General features: G+C 46.4%; 1 protein-coding gene across 1 annotated transcript in view; it reads left to right on the top strand.

Moving 5' to 3' along the window:
- The window catches only part of LOC137525342 (uncharacterized), a 244,791-nt gene extending 227,153 nt beyond the window's left edge, over window positions 1-17,638 (top strand). Inside the window, exons 24-25 of the mRNA XM_068246396.1 lie at window positions 6,493-6,906; window positions 15,982-17,638. Of these exons, the coding sequence (XP_068102497.1) occupies window positions 6,493-6,906; window positions 15,982-17,024 (1,457 nt within the window). The 3' untranslated portion in view covers window positions 17,025-17,638. The remainder of the gene's footprint in view (window positions 1-6,492; window positions 6,907-15,981) is intronic.
- The last annotated feature ends 6,950 nt before the right edge of the window (window positions 17,639-24,588 follow it).

Below are 24,588 nucleotides of genomic sequence, written 5' to 3'. Positions count from 1 at the left end.
TAGCTGTTTTTTTCTTGCCATAATATAAATTCTAACAGTCTATTCAGTAGGAATATCAGCTGTGTATCCACCTGATTTCTCCACAACGCAACAGATGGTCCCAACCCAATTATAAGGCAAGAAATTCCACTTATTAAACCTGACAGGACATACCTGTGAAGTGAAAACCATTTCAGGTGGCTACCTCTTGAAGCTCATCAAGAGAATGCCAAGAGTGTGCAAAGCAGTAATCAAAGCAAAAGTTGGCTACTTTGCAGAACCTAGAATATGACATATTTTCAGTTGTTTCACACTTTTTGGTTATGTACTATACTTCCACGTGTGTTAATTCATAGTTTGGATGCCTTCAGTGTGAATCTACAATGTTCATAGTCATGAAAATAAAGAAAACTCTTTGAATGAGAAGGTGTGTCCAAGCTTTTGGTTTGTACTGTACATATGCTTAAGCCGCGGCGTTAAATAATATTCCCCCCCCAGTTCGCCATGGATAGTGGTGAAAGATGTAATTCAGTTTCCAGCTATTGCTGACGGCCGAATTACAGTGTTTTTATAGTAAAACTCCGCTCCAAGCGCCGCTAAAGCCTTCATTCCTATTACTGCCTATGGCGGCACTGGCTGCGCCTAAATCTCCGGAGCTGTTTTTACAGAGCTCCACTCCCACGCCCCCCCGTATGGTAGCCAGGTATAGGTGCCTCTAGTATAGCTAGTTAGATATAGGTGCCACCAGTATAGGTAGCCAGGAATAGGTGCAGCCAGTATTCAGTGGCCGCAGTATAGGTAGCCAGGAATAGGTGTAGCCAGTAATAGGTGGCCGCAGTATTGGTAGCCAGGGATAGGTGTAGCCAGTAATAGGTGGCCGCAGTATTGGTAGTAAGGGATAGGTGTAGCCAGTAATAGGTGGCTGCAGTATTGGTAGTAAGGGATAGGTGTAGCCAGTAAAAGGTGGGCGCAGTATAGGTAGCCAAGTATAGATGTAGCCAGTAATAGGTGGCCGCAGTATTGGTAGTAAGGGATAGGTGTAGCCAGTAATAGGTGGCTGCAGTATTGGTAGTAAGGGATAGGTGTAGCCAGTAATATGTGAGCGCAGTATAGGTAACCAGGGATAGTTGTAGCCAGTAATAGGTGGGCGCAGTATTGGTAGTAAGGGATAGGTGTAGCCAGTAATAGGTGGGCGCAGTATAGGTAGCCAGGTATAGGTGTAGCCAGTAATAGGTGGCCACAGTGTAAGTAGCCAGGGATAGTTGTAGCCAGTAACAGGTTGCCGCAGTATAAGTAGCCAGGGATAGTCATACCGGTATACCGCGGCAACCCTAGGGCACATCTGCCTTGTTAACTTGGAGAGGAAGATTACTTGATGCACCTGGCGTTTTAAACCCTTTAGCACTTTATTTGGCCTGAGGAAGTGGGCAGAGACCCACAAAATGCATTGCCTGTGCTTATTAAAAATTCATTACAGGTAGTCCTTGGTTAGTGAACGAGATAGGGACTGTAGGTTCATTCTTAACCTGAATCCGTTCTTAAGTCGGATCATATATAATTTTCTATTGAATATTAGGCCATGATAAGCTGGGACATGTAGTCCATATGCAGTGGCACTATGAGTAGCCCAAAATAGTTGAATATCAGAAAGCAGAAAGTAATATTGACAAGATATAATACACAGATCTACAAACAGACCAAGATCAGCCTGTGTACTAAAAGCATGTCTGCTTCTGGTCCTGCCTGGCTGCATGTCTTTTTCGTCTACCCTTTTGCTATGCGCAGGATAACATTCAAAGAACTCTTCAGTACCCCTGTACAGCTTATGTCTCTGAATTTTCCTAAGCAGTGATTTAACTCTGGTGTTTTGCAGACTGAGCAGAAGGGGGGCTGCGGGCATGTCACACTGGACCGCAGCTAATGACTCCCTGCAGAGTGCAGCCTGTCGGGCTGTGGGGAAGGTATTTACAACATCTGATAATAACTATTGTTGTCCGGATCATGAATGATTCGGATCTTTGATCCAAATCTCTTTTGTGAGTCGAATCATCCGGATCATTAAAATAAACTATTCGGTTCGCAAAGGGGGTGGAGCCAGGAACGGCACGCCCCCCTCTCTCAGCGGGCAGCGGGGTCCTGGAAGCAGAGCAGAGATGGATCGCTCAGTTGGAGGGGAGCCAGCCTTGCAGGGACAGGCAGATGAGAGAGGGGACATGGGTGCCACTGCCAGATATGTGTAGAGCACACGTACTGGCTGTAATGTGCTGCTCATTTTAGGCTGTCTGTTCCGTAGTTGTGCATAGTGAACAAATGGGAAGGTTTTGGCTCAGAAGCACAGCTCAGTAACTTTGCAGACAGCTTGCTGGGCTAGAATGACAGGGCAGGCACTGTGATTGCAGTGCAGTATGATCCTCCTGCACACTGCTCTAAACAGCTGCACTTGACTTCTCCCTAAATTTATGATGAGTGTTCGAGGTGAGAAAAGGACACATTGGGGAATGCTTTCTTTCACTATGAGACGTTTGCATTTAAAGTATACAGATGAACATATAGGTTTACTTTAACTACTTTGGCCTCCTGGACGTACTAGCTACGCCCAGGAGGCCATGTGCGTGTCCGCACGCTCCCGCGGCCGATCGCGCGCGCGCTCCCGGCCGCGGATCGTTAGCCCACGAATCAGTGAATCGGGCTATGGTGCCTGATCACTGATTCCTCTCCCCCGCAGAAAAAGCGACAGCTTCTATCAGAAGCTCCGCTTTTTCTGGCTGTTGCGTCCCCGATACGTCGCTCTAAGCGTATGTTACGCTTAGAGTGACGTCATGTAAACAAACTCATGGCCGCCGTCTTGTGGCCAAAAAGTAATACTACAACTAAAACTAAAAAAAAAAAAATCAACACACATTTACATTATAAACCTTTTGTTTACATCCCACCCTCCCAAAACTACCCAAATAAAATGTTTAATATAAAAAAATAAAAAAAAAACATTACAATTAAAAAAAACATGTAAATATTTACCTAAGGGTCAAAACTTTTTAAATATCAATGTGAAGATGAAATATTTCTTTATTTTTTTATTTTAAACTTGTAAATAGTGATAGATGCAAAACGGAAAAAATGCACCTTTATTTCCAAATAAAATATTGTCGCCATACATTGTGATAGGGACATAATTTTAACGGTGTAATAACCGGGACATATGGGCAAATACAATACGTGAGTTTTAATTATGGAGGCATGTATTATTTTAAAACTATAATGGCTGAAAACTGAGAAATAATGAATTTTTTACGTTTTTTTCTTATTCTTCCTGTTAAAATGCATTTACAGTAAAGTGGCTCTTAGCAAAATGTACCCCCCCAAAGAAAGCCTAATTGGTGGCGGAAAAAACAAGATATAGATCAGTTCATTGTGATAAGTAGTGATAAAGTTATAGGCCAATGAATGGGAGGTGAACATTGCTCGGATGCATAAAGTGAAAACGACTGAAGGCTGAAGTGGTTAAAGCATTGTAATTGATTGTAATGTGTGCAAAAAAAAAACCATTTCTGCACACCCCTCTTTGTCCACCTCCTCCCTTCTCTGTTCGCTCCCTGCCCTTCTCTGTCCACCATCCCCCCTTCTTTGTCTGTCCACCCCCTCCCCTTCTCTGTCCACTGCAGGGAAAGTCCTGTCCTGTCCTAGTCATTTCACCCCCGAATGCTTCCCTAGTAAAATGATTCGAGATTCGGATCAAAGATCCAGATCTTTTCAATGATCCGATTCGAATCATCCGAATCATTGAAAAGATCCGGACTTCCCATCTCTAATGATAACAGACAGAATTCTTTTTCTTATTGCCTCTGTCTGATAAGGAAACCAAAAGAACAATTAGCAGCAGCAGCAACTGCTCAACAAGGAAGTGTGGATCGTAATTACTCCAACGAGTCACATCCCCCTCTGACCTGACCTCCTCCTCCTCACCAGACGTCACATCCCCCGCTCTGACTGCCTCCTGCTCTCCGAGTCACATACCCCTCTGACCTGACCTCCTCCTCCTCTCCATACGTCACATCCCCCGCTCTGACTGCCTCCTCCTCTCCGAGTCACATACCCCTCTGACCTGACCTCCTCCTCTCCAGACGTCACATCCCCCGCTCTGACTGCCTCCTCCTCTCCGAGTCACATCCCCCTCTGACCTGACCTCCTCCTCCTCTCCTGTCGTCACATCCCCCGTTCTGACTGCCTCCTCCTCTCCGAGTCACATCCCCCTCTGACCTGACCTCCTTCTCCTCTCCAGACGTCACATCCCCCACTATGACTGCCTCCTCCTCTCCGAGTCACATCCCCATATGACCTGACCTCCTCCTCTCCAGACGTCACATCTCCCTCTGGCCTGACCTCCTCCTCTCGGAGTCACATCCCCCTCTGACGTGACCGCCTCCTCTCCAGACATCACATCTCCCTCTGGCCTAACCTCCTCCACTCGGAGTCACATCTCCCGCTCTGACTGCCTCCTCCTCTCCGAGTCACATCCCCCTGTGACCTGACCTCCTCCTCCTCTCCAGACGTCACATCCCCCGCTCTGACTGCCTCCTCCTCTCCGAGTCACACCCCCCTCTGACCTGACCTCCTCCTCCTCTCCAGACGTCACATCTCCCTCTGGCCTGACCTCCCCCTCTACGAGTCACATCCCCCTCTGACCTGACCTCCTCCTCCTCTCCAGATGTCACATCCCCCGCTCTGACTGCCTCCTCCTCTCCGAGTCACATTCCCCTCTGACCTGACCTCCTCCTCCTCTCCAGACATCACATCCCCTGCACTAACTGCCTCCTCCTCTCCGCACAAGTGCTTTCCCAGCTGCTCCATTTTAGAAAGAGTCCCTCACTTACGAAAAGAGGTGATGGCATCCGACGATGACGTCATCACGACGGGATCGGTGGGCATTTGTATCGACGGGTTGTTTGTAAGTCTAACGTTCGTAAGCTGGGGACTACCTGTATATTTATATATATATATATGAATTTGTCGTTATTGAGGTAAGCCACCTCCTCTTTTTTTCTCTTTTATTTGTTTTGAACTTAGATTTCTACATTACTGGGTTCCTCCTAATGCCTTTATGATGGCTTCCCGAGTCTTCCAGATATTAGTCACCCACCAGACCAGTCACCAGTCAGACCACCCCTTGAGCTCCATTGCTATGTTATCAATGGCTGGAGTGAAATGTGGAGAGATGTCTGAATTCTATACCGAGGAGAAGGGTGAATGTTTAGTGATATGAAGGGTGTGAGCAGGAATCCAGGCGCATGCATCTCTATGGAGACAGTTTGCAGGGAGTAGTAGTTTTATTGTTAGGGTAGTCTGCCTTTATTCCTGAGAATGATACAAAGTATCTGTGTGGGGGGTTACTTTACATAATTGCCCCTTAGGGAGGGAGACATAGAGAATAATATAATCCGTGAATAGTGCGGAGCTGTGATTGGCTGATCTTGTATGCCATGGAATACTGAGCCCATAAGATCCTCGTGGAGCAGCTCCCACCTCCAGCTGGTGCCTCACACGTATGCACACTCTCTGTGTTACCTTATCTCTGGATTTCCCTCACTTCTTGTGCTGTCAGAGGTGTTCCATGTTTATCCCAGCCGTTATGGAAGGCAGGCTGGTATCTCTTCCCTGTGAATGGGGACAGTTTCCCTGATAGCTTTTCCCAGCAGCTGTTCATAGCAACAGCCATGAATACAATGTTGTACAATGGAGTTGTTGTGGATCAGTGGAGGTCTCAGGGAGGGAGGTCCTGAAGGAGCAGGATCTGTGCATTGCGTCCATTTTCAGCAGATAAGACAGGTGCACCATATGACCGTATCCATGGCATCTCTGATGAGAAGAAGCCAGTGTGCAGCCAGGAGCCACTGGTGTTGGATGGCCCACAGTGGGTGAGGTTGGAGTCTGCTCAAAGATGATGGCTGGTGGGTCACAGCTAGGTGGGTGGAGCCAGGTAACAAAGGACGTGGCTGGTTGGACAGGCAGAGAAGATGGAGGTTGCAGCTGCAGAGTGGTTGGGAGACCTCTGCTGCTTCTGTCCTGGTACTGGCACTGCCCCAGCTAGGAGATTTGTTGCTATGGCTCTTGGAAGGTTTGGGGTTAGCAGGTGATGGACAGGTAGGGTCAGTATATGGAGCTGCAGTCCCATCTGCCCAGTTCCTCAGCTGCCAGAGCCATAAGTAATGATAATTCATAGCTAATTAGCTGCAGGACTCAGCTCTTATCTTCCTATATCTCCAGCTGTTTTCTCTTCACATCCTCATCCATCTACCGCTGCCGGCACTGCTGTAACCTCCCAGGAATGTGTGCATGGAGAGGAGGAGAGAAGCACCAGATGATGAGCAAGGCACACTGGGAGAGAGGACTGTGGTGCTGAATGTGCAGATACCACAGCTTATGGGATATTATCAACCACTAGAAAATGTATGCTCTTTTATGTGTTATGTTTATTAATGCTAATATTTTACTCCTATAATTTGTTATCTATTTCAGAACTGAGATCTGACTGTAAAGAGCAAATTACACATGTGAGGAGTGATCAGCAGTCTATGGAGGAGGGTGACATTATGAGTACAATTAAAGAGGAAGAAGAAGAGACCAATGTGAGGAGTGATCAACAATCTATGGAGGAGGGTGGCATGATGGAGACAATGAAAGAAGAAGGAGAGACCTATGTGAGGAGTGATCAGCAGTCTATGGAGGAGGGTGGCGTGATGGAGACAGTTAAAGAAGAAGAAGGAGAGACCTATGTGAGGAGTGATCAGCAGTCTATGGAGGAGGGTGGCATGTTGGGGACAATTAAAAAGGAAGAAGAGGAAACATATGTGAGGAGTGATCAGCAGTCTATGGAGGAGAGTGACGTGATGGGGACTAGTGAAGAGGACATTATTACTGGGATGAGTATTGGTGAGTGATAAATGTATCTCCTTTTAATGTCCAGTGCATATAAGCTGTGTGCTCTACATGTTGTCAGTATACAGGAGTCGAGTCTGAGGAAGGCTTCATAGCTGAAAGCTTACTCCTTTTAGCCAATAAATAGTATCCTGATGCAAAGTGTCTTGCTTTCACTATTGCAATAAGCTAACTCTCTAACTGAATGACAAAGCTAACAATTAGTAAGCTAGCTCTCTAACTGAGTCACTAAACTATCAATCACAGGTTCAGTGAGTCTCTAATGAGCACAAATCTATCACAAAATACAAATACACAGCACTGCTCTCTCCAGCACAACCTCTCACACAGTACTGAGTAACAGCAAGGAGATAATCCAAGATGGCATCCGCCTTATATAGGGAAGGGTGTGCCCAGAGCTCCGCGCATTACTATTGGTTGCTAGGGACATTATGATAAAAAAGAAAATGCACTTCCGTAATGGACTCGAAGTTGTAATTACAGCTGATTACACTCGTAGTCAGAATTTGTAATCGCGGTGGATTACGGATTATAACTGTGGTGCTGTAGGCCGCAATTACGACTTGTCATTACAGATATCCATAAATTACAGGACATTACGCCCAACACTACGGGGGACAGAGGAGGTGGCAGAAGGGAGTTAGACTGGCCTCCCTTTGACCCCCTGGGGGCCGCACCACCAACAGGCCTTCAGGGATTACCACGTTAGTACACGATAATCCCTGTCTGGCAGATGGCCAAGCAGGAAGTGACACTCACTTCCTGTTGGCTGACTGCATGGTCCAACAACCAGGATACACATTCCACTAAATGCTGGTGGGGGCTGGGATGGCAGTCCTGATAAAATAATGGAGGCTGGGGATCCACCATTGTGGCACCAAACAACACATCAGCTGGCAGAAGGCAGCACTTTCCACCAGCTGATAGGGCAGGAGCTGTTGGGCCAACAATCTTGCCAGGAGCCCATTGTTGCGGATCACTGTTGGGTCAGTTGGGGCGAGAGGCCTCTTCCGTGCAATCATTTCGGCTAGAGAGGCCTGGCGCTGGGTGACAAACTGGGGGAAGGAGACAGCTGATGAGGTCTGGATGCTGCTTCCAGCCTGGTGTGCAGAGGGGGTTGGCTTGCAGTGGGACTGGGCAGGCTACACATGATGCACAGAGTGATGGATAGAGGAAGACGAGAGGGTCCTCTTCCTGCTGCTTCTCCTCCTGACACACTCTGTCCACTGCTGCCCTGTGCATTCCTGCCTCTCTTTAATAAATCCCACTGTACCATGTGACTGATTTTGAGGCGGGACATTATGCCCGGTGTCCCCAACTTGGTGCCGCTTACCCTCTGCTCACCGACACACCACAGAGGTTGCAGACAGCGCAGGACTCATCCTCACGATGAATGGTGAAGTAGCCCCATGCCGAGAATGACACACTCCTGCTAGTTGTAGCTGGCTGTTGTCCAGCATGGGGCTAGGTGCTCACAGATGGGGCTAGGTGCTCCTGGGTTGTGACTCTGCTGCTGCCTACCCTACCAGTGGAGTCCATGCCCCTAGACTGCACCTGAAGCACCATCCTGACCGACTTAACGCCTGACTGATAAACCATCACTGCTGACTGTAGGTGAACCAGTTGGCATCCACGATCGGTCACCCACCTCATCATCAAAACACAAAGTCACTAAACAGATTGGCCTGGGGACTGGACAGACAAGGTGCATTTAGTGATAGGCCCTCCACCTGGCCATGAAAAATCGGGCCATTTCCTTCATCACAGTCCCCACCAGGTCTTGGGAGTTTGGTCCCATTGTCTCCTTGAGGGATCTCCCCACATTCTACCATAAATACAATCCACCATAGAGGCTGCTGCTGCTGGCCAATGGTGCGCTGCTCAGGTCAGGGGGGATTTGCCTGCTGCTGCCAACCACCACCTCGTCCTCTCCTTGCACAGGTTGTGGATGTGACGGGTGGGCCTTGCCTGGTGACATCCAGACAAGGACCCGCCTCATCCACCATCATTCCACCTGCAGCTTGGAGTGTCATCACCCTTGCTGTGCTTCATTGTGAACAAACATATAGGGGGTGAAATACTACAAATGTAGTGGGGCAGCTCAGGGATTGGGGGGCTTGGGCAACACAAAAAAACATTAATTGTGAAAGAGCAAGTTGTGTGAATGCTCTCTAACTAAAACTAAACACAGGTTTTTCTTTCTTTTCTTTTGGGGGGGGGGGGGGGGGGGGGGGGGGGGTTTGAAAAGAAAACAAAATTGACTAAAATACTGAAAAAAAATTACTACACTAACGCTCACTCACTGTCACTGCACTCCAAAACAAACTATCTCTCTGACACACTACAGCTAACATCGCTCACTCACTAGTCACTCACTCACTAGTCACTCACTACACCAGGGCCGGATTTAAGCCCAGGTCATGGCCTAGGATGACACAGGAGCAAAGGAGGTTGGGCAGTTTGCGATTGAATTTTCAATTGCAAGCTTGCAGTGCAGGGAGAGATTAGGTGAGCGTGTGACTGCAGAACTCTCCTGCTGTTGCCTGTGGCTGGCTGTGTAGTGTGTTTAGCTGCTGCCAGACCTGGTCTGTGGCTGCTCACCCTGCTTCACTGTTTGGATAGCTGCGTGCAACCGGAACAGGCTGGTCTTTTGGGCATAGCGTCACTCGCCAGATGTTTCCCTCCTCCACACAGCAACACGGCCAGTCACTCACCTCTCCGCTCGCCTCCAGTGCCAAAGCTTCCTCTTCCCTTCCTCCATCATCAGCTGCCGCTGTGCATCTCTTTCTGCAGCTGGCGTTTCTTATCGTAATTCACCAGTAATGTGCCGACAAGCCACATGTAAGAGATGCTGGCTGAAGAAATAGATGCACAGTGGCGGCTAATAATGGGAATGAGGGGAAGAGGAAGCCTCGGCGCTGTTGGCAGACGGAGAGGTTAGTTACTGGTGGTGCTGCTGTGGTGGGAGCTGGACTGAGATGTGGATGGGACTACCAGGCTACCTAAGCGTCTAGGGGGAGGGAGGGGAAATCTATACTACAAGGGGGAGGGAAGAATCATCTGACCATCTATACTACGAGGGGGGGGGGGCATCTGGCCAGCTATCCTATAAGGGGGAGGGAAGAAACATCTGGCCATCTATACTACAAGGGGAGGGAACATCTGGCCATCTATACTACAAGGGGGAGGGAAGAAACATCTGGCCATCTATCCTATAAGGAGGGGGGATGACATCTGGCCATCTATATTACAGGGAGAGTGGAGGGGGAAAACAGATTGCTCCTATACTACAAGGAGGGGGGAAACATCTGGCCATCTATACTACAAGGGGGGTAACATCTGGCCATCTATACTACAAGGGGAGGGGGGGGTGTAACATCTGACCATCTATACTACAAGGAGGGGGAAACATCTGACCATCTATACTACAAGGGGGGTAACATCTGGCCATCTATACTACAAGGAGGGGGAAAACATCTGACCATCTATACTACAAGGGGGGGGTAACATCTGGCCATCTATACTACAAGGGGGAAGGAAGAAACATCTGGCCATCTATACTACAGGGAGGTAACATATGGCCATCCATACTACAAGGGGGAGGGGTAACATCTGTCCATCTATACTACAAGGGGGAGGATAGAAACATCTGGCCACCTATACTAACCGGGGGGGGGGGGGGGGACATCTGACCATCTATACTACAAAGGGAGAAAAGAATGATCTGGCAATGTATACTACGGGGAGTAGGGGGGGGGGGGGTAAAATCTGGCCATCTATACTACAAGGAGAGGGGAGGGGGAAAACACAGATTCCTCATATACTACAAGGAGGGGAAAACATCTGGCCATCTATAGGGGGGGGGGGGGGGTTAACATCTGGCCATTTATACTACGAGGGGGGGCATCTTGCCATCTATACTACGAGGGGAGGGGAAAAACACAGATTCATCCTATACTACAAGGAGGGGGGAAACATCTGGCCATCTATACTGCAAGGGGAGGGAAGAAACATCTGGCCATCTATACTATAGGGGGGGAGACATCTGGCCATCTACACTACAAGGGGGAAGGGAAGAAACGTCTGGCTACCTATACTACAAGGGGAGGGGGTGCATTTGGCCACCTGTGCTGCAAGTGGGGGAGTGTCTGGCTTCCTGTCTTGCTGTGGGACAGGGGGAGCAGTTGGCTAACTATACTGAAGAGGGGGGTTATCTGCCTTCCAATACTGAAGAGAAGGGGGGGTGGGGATGTTGGAGGAGATGCTGTTGGTCAGGGGGCGGCTGGTGACAGTACAGATCCTGCCCTGCACTACACTACAATCTGCCTCTGCTCTCTCTATCACACTACAGCACACCCTCTCTCACTGTCACTAGGCCTCTCTACACTCACATCTGACTTTCTGCTCTATCACACTAACTTCAGCAAACTCCTCCTTCTCACTCACTAGTGCACTACAATCTGTCTGTCTACTCGCTCCTCACTCACTCACTATCTCACAACTCACCAGATTCTGTCACACAACTCAATCCACACACAACTGATTCTCTGCAGCACAATGCAGCGCACTGTCTCCCTCAATATCCTCCTCCTCACTGAGCTCACAAAATGGCTGACAGTCTCACCTCTCTTATATACAAGAGGGGAGGGATAGCCTGTGATAGGTAGCTAGGATCTGGTTGCTAGGGCCTATAATTGCTCCGGATTGGTAGAGAATCCGATCGGCCAGTTACTTCTGCTATGTTTAATGTAAGCTATAATTGTGGATGTACGTATAATTTGCTCATTTCTGCATGTAATCCGCAGTACACTGATTGGCCTGAGATGACCGTGGTGTTCCTTTTTTTTATCGTAATTTTCAGAAATTTTAGTCCAATCACAGAACTGGGAAATACTCGCTAGTATTGCACCAATCAGAGAGTGCGGAGGCATCCCGCAGGGTTCCCATTTCCACAGAAATATTCTGCATTCTCTGATTGGTCCGATGCTTCTGAGCTCAGTGATTGGCGGACATTTCCGAGTTTCTGTAATGCTGCATTCTGACATTGCAGCTTTTCTGTTTTGGAAATCGGCGTTCTGATGGAAATGTCAGCCCATCCCCAGTCACAGTTTCCTTATTTGCTTAATTGGGAGTAAGAGAGAGAAACATGTACATTACACGGGGCATATGAGTGACACGAGGACACAGCGGTAATAAGAATGTGGAAGTGACACCACATTGCTCTACAAACATAACACAGATCTCTTGCTATAAGTACATATAGGTCTGTTGTCACAGGAGTAACACATTGCTTCCACTGTCTCATCAAGCTCTACATTCACTGCTGCTCAATGTATGGCCAATGCTTTAGGTGTGGGAGGGGCCATTGACATGCAAATAACTCTGTGTATGCAAATGTAATGCAGATTGTATGCAGATAATCAGATTTGTCAGGAAATGCATTTGAATGGCTGACCTCCCAGCTTCATAAAATTTTCATGCTAGCTACAGTTTTAGTCACATGATTGGCCGCCTGTAATGAGCTCCACCTTCTGAAGTTCTCAGTCAGGCTGATAATGTGTGATGGTCATTGACATACCAGTAACTCTGAGAAGATGCAAATTGTATGCTAATTTTATGCAAAGTTCAGTATTCTCACCAGAGCTTAACCCACTTGATTTATGTCCCCACTCGGCTGTTATTAGCCGCGGTCTACAGCAGAAACTCTTTCCTCTGCACATTACAGTTGGCAGCGGAATGCAGAGACACATCTCTGCCCTCCTCCTCCACTCCTTCTTATCAGCTGTGTGGAGGGGAAAGCTCACTGTCACTCACACACATCTCCGCCCTCCTCCTCCACTCCTTCCTATCAGCTGTGTGGAGGGGAAAGCTCACTGTCACTCAGAGACACATCTCCGCCCTCCTCCTCAGCTCCTTCCTATCAGCTGTGTGGAGGGGCGGGGAAAGCTCACTGTCACTCAGACACATCTTCACTCTCCTATTCAGCTCCTTCCTATCAGCTGTGTGGAGGGGTGGGGAAAGCTCACTGTCACTCAGAGACACATCTCCGCCCTCCTCCTCAGATCCTTCTTATCAGCTGCATGGAAGGGGCGGGGAAAACTCACTGTCACTCAGAGACACATCTCCGCCCTCCTCCTCAGCTCCTTTCTATCAGTAGCGTGGAGGGGCGGGGAAGGCAGAGAGATAAGCTCAAACACGGGATCTTTTCTGGAGTCGGGCACAGAACAGAATGTGCAATTCTATTGCACTTTTCTTTTAGTGAGTCACCTGGTCTCCACTTTAGCCAGTTATAGGTGGCCGCCGTATAGGTAGCCAAGTATAGGTTTAGCCAGTAATAGGTGGCCGCAGTATGTGTAGCCAGTAATAGGTGGCTGCAGTATAGGTAGCCAGGGAGGGGTGTAGCCAGTAATAGGTGGCCGCAGTATAGGTAGCCAAGGATGGATGTAGCCAGTAATAGGTGGCTGCAGTATAGGTAGCCAGGGATGTTTGTAGCCAGTAATAGGTGGTTGTAGTATAGGTAGTCAGGGATAGGTGTACCCAGTAATAGGTGGTCGCAGTATAGTAAACCTGGGATAGGTGTAGCCAGTAAAAGGTGGCTGCAGTATAGGTAGGCAGGGATGGGTGTAGCCAGTAATAGGTGGCCGCAGTATAGGTAACCTAGGATAGGTGTTGCGAGTAATAGGTGGCCGCAGTATAGGTAGCCAGGGATAGGTGTAGCCAGTAATAGGTGGCCGCAGCGTAGGTAGCCAGGTATTGGTGTAGCAAGTAGTAGGTGGCCACAGTATAGGTAGTCAGGAATAGGTGTAGCCAATAATAGGTGGCCGCAGTATAGGTAGCCAGGGATGGATGTAGCCAGTAATAAGTGGCCGCAGTATAGGTATCCAGCGATGGGTGCAGCCAGTAATAGGTGGCCGCAGTATAGGTAGCCAGGGATGGATGTAGCCAGTAATAAGTGGCCGCAGTATAGGTATCCAGGGATGGGTGTAGCCAGTAATAGGTGGCCGTAGCATAGGTAGGCAGGGATAGGTGTAGCAGGTAGTAGGTGGCCGCAGTATAGGTAGCCAGCGATGGGTGCAGCCAGTAATAGGTGGCCGCAGTATAGGTAGCCAGGGATGGGTGTAGCCAGTAATAAGTGGCCGCAGTATAGGTATCCAGGGATGGGTGTAGCCAGTAATAGGTGGCCGTAGCATAGGTAGGCAGGGATAGGTGTAGCAGGTAGTAGGTGGCCGCAGTATAGGTAGCCAGCGATGGGTGCAGCCAGTAATAGGTGGCCGCAGTATAGGTAGCCAGGGATGGGTGTAGCCAGTAATAAGTGGCCGCAGTATAGGTATCCAGGGATGGGTGTAGCCAGTAATAGGTGGCCGTAGCATAGGTAGGCAGGGATAGGTGTAGTAGGTGGCTGCAGTATAGGTAGCCAGCGATGGGTGCAGCCAGTAATAGGTGGCCGCAGTATAGGTAGCCAGGAATAGGTGTTGCCAGTAATAGGTGGCCGCAGTATAGGTAGCCAAGGATGGTTGTAGCCAGTAATAGGTGGCCGCAGTATAGGTAACCTGGGATGGATGTGGCCAGTAATAGGTGGCAGCAGTATAGGTAGCCAGGGATGGGTGTAGCCATTAATAGGTTGCAGCAGTACAGGTAGCTAGGTATAGGTGTAGCCAGTAATAGGTGGCCGCAGTATAGGTAGCCAGGGATGGGTGTAGCCAGTAATAAGTGGCCGCAGTATAGATAGTCAGGGATAGGTGTAGCCAGTAATAGGTGGCCGCAGTACAGGTAGCCAGGGATAGGTGTAGCCAGTAATAGGTGGCCGCAGTACAGGTAGCCAGGGATAGGTGTAGCCAGTAATAGGTGGCCGCAGTACAGGTAGCCAGGGATGGGTGTAGCCAGTAATAGGTGGCCGCAGTACAGGTAGCCAGTAATAGGTGGCCGCAGTACAGGTAGCCAGGGATCGGTGTAGCCAGTAATAGGTGGCCGCAGTACAAGTAGCCAGGGATAGGTGCAGCCAGTATATATAGCCAGGAATAGGTGCCTGCAGTAAAGATAGCAAGGTGTGGGGGGAGGGGGGTGGAGCGCCGGGTGTAAACAGATACTCACCGGGGGTCCTTCACATGTGTACTTACTTCTTTCTTCTTCCTGTCCTTGCGTTCCATCTCCCTGTAACAGCGGGAAAAGGACAGAAAGTAGGAAGAGGTATGTAGTACACGCACGCAGGACCCCAGGCGAAGTGAGTGTCTGTTTACCCTCCCCGCTGTTCGTACGCCCGCCGTTGCTTCACATCCCCACTGCTGCGTTGCCAGCACACGCCCCTCCCAGAAACCAGTAAAACGTGATTGTGCAGGGTGTGATTACCATGCACAACCAAACAGCGGTATACCGTCATACCAGTATACCGCTGAAACCCTAGTCGCATACATTGCATGCAGGGAGTGGTTAATGATGTCTGGTCATTTATGTGATGATGAGGCTATAGCACTGAGGCCCCATTCACACTGAGGCACTTTACAGGGAATTTACAGAGCTTTGCTGAACGCCAGCGAGCAGAGAAGCACTATGACAACGTTGCCCTATTGTAGCATTTACACTACAGCTGGGATTTGTATGAAAATGTACTGCATACAGCATTGTGGGAGGATTAGAAATGTGATTTTTGTTACTTAAACCAGTTATCTCCACCCCCCCCCCAAACCACCAGCACCCAGTGTGATCTAACCCCACCCAGTGTGACCCTCCCCCTCCCCACCAGCACCCGGCGTGATGCCGACCTCTCCCCACCAAGGGTGATTCCCCTCCCACCCCACGCAGTGTGACCCCCCCCCCCCCCATCACCACCACCAGCCCCCAGCGTGATGTAGACCTCCCCCCACCCAGTGTGACCCTCCCCCTCCCCACCCAGCTAGAAATATTTCTAGGGAGAACACTGAGATATGCAGCTGCTGCATCTGCTCCATTTCCAGTCTGCACAAACTTTGCCTCAACTTGGAATTATCAGCAGCTCACTGACCATCCCTAATGATAATTGTTCCTCCCCTCAGAATTCTCTAACAGGAAGTGATGATGTTTCTCTATTTGCAGCGCAGAGTCCCGGCATCAGGAACCTCTCAGAGACTCCTCTCTCTGTATCCACAGACTGTACAATGGATGATGATGTCACTGGACAAGATTATCCTGCAGATATCCTGGTTACCCCAAATATTCCCCCAGACCCCCCTCAACTGTCTAACCCAGAGGGGCCTCTTCCCCAGCACAGCTCTCCCCCTGCTGGAGGTGGAGGGTCTCATTCCTGTTCCACGTGTGGGAAATGTTTTGTGAAAAAATCAAATCTTAGCAAACACAAGAGAATTCACACTGGTGAGAAGCCCTATTCATGTGCTGAGTGTGGGAAATGTTTTATACGAAAATCACACTTTGTCAGTCATGAGAGATCGCACACTGGTGAAAAGCCCTATTCATGTGCTGAGTGTGGGAAATGTTTTGTACATAAAACAGACCTTGTCATTCATGAGAGATCTCACACTGGAGAGAAGCCCTATTCATGTGCTGAGTGTGGGAAATGTTTTGTACGGAAATTATGCTTTGTCATCCATGAGAGATCTCACACTGGAGAGAAACCCTATTCATGTGCTGAGTGTGGGAAAGGGTTTGTACAGAAATCGGCGCTTGTCAGTCATGAGAGAATTCACACAGGTGTGAAACCCTATTCATGTGCTGAGTGTGGGAAATGTTTTGTACATAAAGCAGACCTTGTCAGACATGAGAGATCTCACACTGGTGAAAAGCCGTTTTCATGTATTGAGTGTGGGAAATGTTTTGTACGGAAATCACTGCTTGCCATCCATGAGAGATCTCACACTGGTGAAAAGCCGTATTCATGTGCTGAGTGTGGGAAAAGTTTTGCACAGAAACCACATCTTGTCATCCATGAGAGATCTCACACTGGTGAGAAGCCATATTCATGTGCTGAGTGTGGGAAATATTTTGTACAGAAATCAGACCTTGTCGGTCATGAGAGAACTCACACTGGAGAGAAGCCCTATTCATGTGCTGAGTGTGGGAAATGTTTTGTACAGAAATCAAATCTTCTCAGACATGAGAGATCTCACACAGCTGGTAAGTAAGAGTCAGTGAAACATATCTTCACCTTTAGTGAACCTGAACTGGCCGCAGCATACTGCTCTCCATCTCCCCAACACAGCTGGAAGTAGGGAGTATGGAGAGTGGAGTGCAGCGGCCAATAACAGGCTTGTTCAGTTCCGCTTATCCCTCTCTTATCACTGGTGAGAAGCTCTATTACTGCACTGAGTGTGGGAAATGTTTTGGTTGTCGGTGTTATTTTCCAATGTTTCTTTTATTTCTTGCTAGATGCACCTGGCAGCATATTATACAGAGTCCCGGGGGCTCTTTCTATTAGATTTTATTGAAGATTAGCAAAGTTACAATAAGAATTGCATTAATTATCACAAGATAGGCCTAGATTAGGCCATGCAAGATATCAGAAAATAGCAGAGATATGACATTTTCAATAGATATCAGACAAGATATGCATTAGAGGATCAAAGAACGAATATACAGAAAACATACCAGTATTAACAATATATGACTGATGTTACTGAAATATAAAGAGAAGTAACTGTCCTCCAAAGATAAGGTAACATGAAGAAGTTTCCAGTTCGTTCAAGTTAGTTGGAGTAAATTTTAGAAATAGACCAATTATCCCAGTGTGCGTGAAATATACAGGATCTTCTCAAAAAATAAGCATATTGTGATAAAGTTCATTATTTTCTGTAATGTACTGATAAACATTAGACTTTCATATATTTTAGATTCAAATACACACAACTGAAGTAGTTCAAGCCTTTTATTGTTTTAATATTGATGATTTTGGCATACAGCTCATGAAAACCCGAATTTCCTATCTCAAAAAATTAGCATATTTCATCCGACCAATAAAAGAAAAGTATTTTTAAAACAAAAAAAGTCAACCTTCAAATAATTATGTTCAGTTATGCACTCAATACTTGGTCGGGAATCCTTTTGCAGAAATGACTGCTTCAATGCGGCGTGGCATGGAGGCAATCAGCCTGTGGCACTGCTCAGGTGTTATGGAGGCCCAGGATGCTTCGATAGTGGCCTTAAGCTCATCCAGAGTGTTGTGTCTTGCGTCTCTCAACTTTCTCTTCACAATATCCTACAGATTCTCTATGGGGTTCAGGTCAGGGGAGTTGGCAGGCCAATTGAGCACAGTAATACCATGGTCAGTAAACCATTTACCAGTGGTTTTGGCACTGTGAGCAGGTGCCAGGTCGTGCTGAAAAATGAAATCTTCATCTCCATAAAGCTTTTCAGCAGATGGAAGCATGAAGCCACTTTTGAACCAGAAACAGCGGCAGAAGCGCCTGACCTGGGCTACAGAGAAGCAGCACTGGACTGTTGCTCAGTGGTCCAAAGTACTTTTTTCGGATGAAAGCAACTTTTACATGTCATTCGGAAATCAAGGTGCCAGAGTCTGGAGGAAGACTGGGGAGAGGGAAATGCCAAAATGCCTGAAGTCCAGTGTCAAGTACCCACAGTCAGTGATGGTATGGGGTGCCATGTCAGCTGCTGGTGTTGGTCCACTGTGTTTTATCAAGGGCAGGGTCAATGCAGCTAGCTATCAGGAGATTTTGGAGCACTTCATGCTTCCATCTGCTGAAAAGCTTTATGAAGATGAAGATTTCATTTTTCAGCACGACCTGGCACCTGCTCACGGTGCCAAAACCACTGGTAAATGTTTTACTGACCATGGTACTACTGTGCTCAATTGGCCTGCCAACTCTCCTGACCTGAACCCCATAGAGAATCTGTGGGATATTGTGAAGAGAAAGTTGAGAGACGCAAGACCCAACACTCTGGATGAGCTTAAGGCCGCTATCGAAGCATCCTGGGCCTCCATAACACCTGAGCAGTGCCACAGGCTGATTGCCTCCATGCCACGCCGCATTTAAGCAGTCATTTCTGCAGAAGGATTCCCGACTAAGTATTGAGTGCATAACTGAACATAATTATTTGAAGGTTGACTTTTTTTGTTTTAAAAACACTTTTCTTTTATTGGTGGGATGAAATATGCTAATTTTTTGAGATAGGAATTTTGGGTTTTCATGAGCTGTATGCCAAAATCATCAATATTAAAACAATAAAAGGCTGGAACTACTTCAGTTGTGTGTATTTGAATCTAAAATATATGAAAGTCTAATGTTTATCAGTACATTACAGAAAATAATGAACTTTATCACAATATGCTAATTTTTTGAGAAGATCCTGTAGGTAGAGTATCTAGCATTGTGTGGTGAATAAAGTCCATGCTGCGAATGTCTTCCACATCGGATAAAATAATGGTGAAGGGAATAGCTGATTGTTTCCAGGTACGGCTGCTGCCCATAACATAGAGCTAATGAACACATTATATACTCTCCTCCAGTTTTTGGGAACTTTATGAATAGGGGAAAAGTTTAGAGCCTGTTGAATATTAAGCGTAAGGTCTATACTAGTTAGGTATTTAAAACCTTCTATGAATTTATCCCATATATTCTTCACTATAGGGCAGACCCCAAAAATATGAATGAGAACCTTCCTCCCGGGATCCACGGAAGCACAAAGGAGACACTGCTGGAAATATTTTATACAGTCTGGCTGGGGTCTTGTACCATCTGGTAAATATTTTCATAGCTGTGTCTTTAATTGCCTGAGTTTTAGTGGCGTTTTGAAGATTTAGTCCCAATCTGCTCCACTCTGATGGGACATTTGAAAATTAGTTTCCTAGTCCAGCATATATTTAGTTTTCTGTCCTGTGGTGGCCCCAGCCATATGCCAATATAACCCTGAAATGACCCCTGCCGCAGGAGAGGAGGCCAGGAAGAAGTTCTCAAAAAAGGACAATTGAATAAAAGCCATCAGAGTTTGTAGCAGAAGCAAAAAAGTGTGAAATTTGAGTGTAGGTAAAATGTTGTGACCTGGGTAGATCTCTACCAATCTGTAGTGTGTCGAAGGTAATAAATTTGCCACCTAACCAAAACCTGTTTGAGGTAGTGTAGTCATTAGCTGTCCACCAGGTAAAGAGCACATGATTTAGGAAAGCCGGTGGAAAATCAGGATGCCCAATAAACGACAGTTTGGGAGGTTTAGATGAAATAAGTTTGAAAGTGTCCTTATATCTATGCCAAAGCGTTAGCTTGTCCCCCACGGTAAGATTTTTCTTTTGAATGTTTTTGATGTAGGAAGTATTGAGGTAAATTACCGAGGATATATTCAGGGCTGTGGTGGAGTTGGAGTCGGGGCAATTTTGGGTGCCTGCAGTCGGAGTCGGGAAAAAATGCACCAACTCTGACTCCTAATGAATTTAAACTGTAATTAAAATAGAAAATACTGTATGATAAAATGTTCTATTCCTCAGATAATAGTCATCATAAATATTTTATACATACAGTAATAGTTGTGCTTAGTCCACAAAAATGAAATAAACCAATCAAAATTAGTTACTTGTGCTGCTTCAATAAAGCAGTCCCCGTATTTTTAAAGTCAGATATACATATCTGATTGTGACTGTATATATGATGTGTACACAGGAATCTCTTATATATACTAAATAACATCTATGCTGTAAGTATAAAGCCTGATGTGTAGCCGTGTCACTAATAGAGATGTATAGATAAAACCTTAATGCTGCAACCCCAAGTTTTGTACAGCACCAGGGAGTCAACCATTCCACACCCCTATCCACCAAGGGTGTAACAACAGTCCAAATAGAATAAGACTGGGTCTCGACCTGGATTTTAGGCCAATCGGCCAATTTTATTTGCAGAAACCACAGCTCTAGCACTGTGGTTTCTGCAAATAAAATTGGCCAATTGGCCTAAAATCCAGGTCGAGACCCAGTCTTTTTCTATGTTCACTAATAGAGATGATCAATGAGATGGAAATAATTCTGCGTTGATTCTGATTTATGCAAATTTACTTTGTACTTTGCTCATGAAATCAAATAATTTGATATGTTGTTAAAATTTGGTTTGGTGACTACAAATTAAATGGTACCTGAGAAGGATGAAAAGAAAAGTTTTATACATACCTGGGGTTTCTTCCAGCCCCCTTCAGGCTAATCAGTCCCTCGCTGTCTACCTCCACCACCTGGATCTTCTGCTATGAGTCCTGGTAATTCAGCCAGTCAGCGCAGTTCCGGCCGCATGCCGCTTCCACAGCCAGGAGCGTTCTGCACCTGTGCAATAGTGCTGCGCAGGTGTAGTACACTCCCGGCGGCGGATTGTGTGCATGCGCACTACGCCAGACTGGCTCAACTACTTGGACTTATAGCAGAAGATCCAGGTGGCGGAGGAGGACAGCGAGTGACTGATTAGCCTGAAGGGGGCTGGAGGAAGCTTCAGGTATGTATAAAACTTTAATTTCATCTGTCTCAGGTTTACTTTGTTAGACAGTAGTACTATACTCTACATATGCACTCTCCACAGCGCTGCAGGGAATATACTGAGAATGTTGTGCACATTGTACGCAGAGGTGTTGTCTATCGCTCATAAACCTGGTTCAGATTGTACATGAAGAATGTGTAATAGAGGAAGAATCCCCTTATTCCCCTGCAGAGTACCTGCACATCACTCTTACATGTACCCACAGTTACATTGCCTAAGGCCTGATAAATGTTCTTTGTTCCAGTCTGTACCTTTTACAAGTACTCTTACCAAGGACTAGTTTTAGTCTATGACTAAAGGGAATAAATATGGCAGTCTCCATATCCTTCTCAGTTGTCTTTTAAATTTCCTAAGCGTTGACAGTTAAGAGATGAATTTCATGTTACATACTTTCAATCAACAAGATTGTAATATGCAAATTAGAGGAGTCGGAGTCTGTGGAATCCTAAACTGAGGAGGCTGAGTCGGTGGATTTTTGTACCGACTCCGCAGCCCTGGATATATTGTAGGGTAATATAGAGGTGCGCTTAAAACCGAACCCTGGGAGAGGTGTCTTTCTCTCTGTTCCAGGACAGGATCTGGGCGAAGCGAGTGGCAAGAAAATACAGTGGCTTGCAAAAGTGTTCGGCCCCCTTGAAGTTTTCCTCATTTTGTCACATTACTGCCACAAACATAAATCAATTTTATTGGAATTCCACGTGAAAGACCGATACAAAGTGTGGGACGTGGGAAGTGGAACGAAAATCATACAGGATTCCAAACATTTTTTTTTACAAATCAATAACTGCAAAGTGGGGTGTAAATAATTATTCAGCCCCCTTTGGTCTGAGTGCAGTCAGTTGCCCATAGACATTGCCTGATGAGTGCTAATGACTAAATAGTGCGCCTGTGTGTAATCTAATGTCAGTACAAATACAGCTGCTCTGTGAAGGCCTCAGAGGTTGTCTAAGAGAATATTGGGAGCAACAACACCATGAAGTCCAAAGAACACACCAGACAGGTCAGGGATAAAGTTATTGAGAAATTTAAAGCAGGCTTAGGCTACAAAATGATTTCCAAAGCCTTGAACATCCCACGGAGCACTGTTCAAGCGATCATTCAGAAATGGAAGAAGTATGGCACAACTGTAAACCTACCAAGACAAGGCCGTGTACCTAAACTTACAGGCCGAACAAGGAGAGCGCTGATCAAAAATGCAGTCAAGAGGCCCATGGTGACTCTGGACGAGCTGCAGAGATCTACAGCTCAGGTGGGGGAATCTGTCCATAGGACAACTATTAGTCGTGCACTGTACAAAGTTGGCTCTTATGGAAGAGTGACAAGAAGAAAGCCATTGTTAACAGAAAAGCATAAGAAGTCCAGTTTGCCACAAGCCATGTGGGGGACACAGCAAACGTGGAAGAATGTGCTCTGGTCGGATGAGACCAAAATGGAACTTTTTGGCCAAAATGCAAAACGCTATGTGTGGCAGAAAACTAACACTGCACATCACTCAGAACACACCATCCCCACTGTCAAATATGGTGGTGGCAGCATCATGCTCTGGGGTTGCATCTCTTCAGCAGGGACAGGGAAGCTGGTCAAAGTTGGACAGATGGATGGAGCCAAATACAGGGCAATCTTGGAAGAAAACCTCTTGGAGTCTGCAAAAGACTTGAGACTGGGGCGGAGGTTCACCTTCCAGCAGGACAACGACCCTAATGATAAAGCCAGGGCAACAATGGAATGGTTTAAAACAAAACATATCTGTGTTAGAATGGCCCAGTCAAAGTCCAGATCTAAATCCAATCGAGAATCTGTGGCAAGATCTGAAAACTGCTGTTCACAAACCCTGTCCATCTAATCTGACTGAGCTGGAGCTATTTTGCAAAGAAGAATGGGCAAGGATTTCAGTCTCTAGATGTGCAAAGCTGGTAGAGACATACCTTAAAAGACTGGCAGTTGTCATTGCAGCAAAAGGTGGTTCTACAAAGTATTGACTCAGAGGGCTAAATAATTACGCACACCCCACTTTGCAGTTATTGATATCACCGCAGAGGTACCCAATCTAAATGTGACAAAATCTGCTCTACCTGGATAAATTCCCCACACACTAAGTTATAATATATCCCCTATACTGAGTACCCATCACTGTTATTAATCTCCAGCTGATGTCCGAGCTCCTTCATATTACTGGTGGTTATTGTGTATCCTCTAAGGCAGTGATAGGCAAACTTGGCTCTCCAGCTGTTAAGGAACTACAAGTCCCATAATACATTACAGGAGTCTGACAGCCACAGTCATGATTCGTAAAGGCAAATGCATTGTGGGACTTGTAGTTCCTTAACAGCTGGAGAGCCAGTTTGCCTATCTAAAGCAACTGTTAATGTTTATGACTTTTATGTTTTTTTTTAATGTACTGTATATCTAAAAGTAGGCCAATTGCTTCACGTATATATGTATTCTGAGGTGCCTATTCTAGGCCTTTAAAGGGCAACTGAAGTGAGAGAGATGTGGAGGCTGCCATATTTATTTACTTTTAAGCAATACCAGTTGCCTGGCTAATACTTTTAGCCATAGCCCCTGAACAAGCATGCAGCAGATCAGGGGTTTCTGACAAGATAAGCTGCATGCTTGTTTCTGGTGTGATTCATACACTATTGTAGCCAAATAGATCAGCAGGACAACTGGGCAACTGGTATTGCTGAGATAAATATGGCAGCCACCATATCACTCTCACTTCAGTTCCCCTTTAATGTATCGTCTGAAACTTTATTGTACTCTCTCAATAATGTGTATTTGCCTTACTTCTTCAATAAACTTGGCTACGTTTAAAAAAAAAATATATATTTTATGGTTTTTGTTTTCAACGTTTTTTTATTGAAATTTAGCGGGGTAACAAAACATGCGATTATGACAACATTTTCATAGGAAGAACAAGACAACCAGATAACATTGTATCGAAATAATATTCTGAACATACAGAAGAACCTGAGCTGAGTATATAGTGCAATGAAGTGAAGAAAAGTATTCAACATTTCGGTTTGTACAATGTTTAGGGGTCCAGGGTGCAAGCAACAGTTGCCTTGTACAATAGTGAACATTAAGGAGGGTGTAGGGAAAATAAGAAAAATACAATTAGGGTGGGAATGGAAGGGAAGGGAGATTTTCTAATGATGAGCCTAAGTGTGTTCCAGGGGTATAAAACCGGCTATCTGGAGCATGCATAATAAAGGGTAAGGGGTAG

This window comes from Hyperolius riggenbachi, chromosome 7, assembly GCF_040937935.1.
Source record: "Hyperolius riggenbachi isolate aHypRig1 chromosome 7, aHypRig1.pri, whole genome shotgun sequence".
NCBI lineage: Eukaryota > Metazoa > Chordata > Amphibia > Anura > Hyperoliidae > Hyperolius > Hyperolius riggenbachi.
Note: the sequence above shows the minus strand (reverse complement) of the source record. Positions and strands in the feature narration are given on the sequence as shown.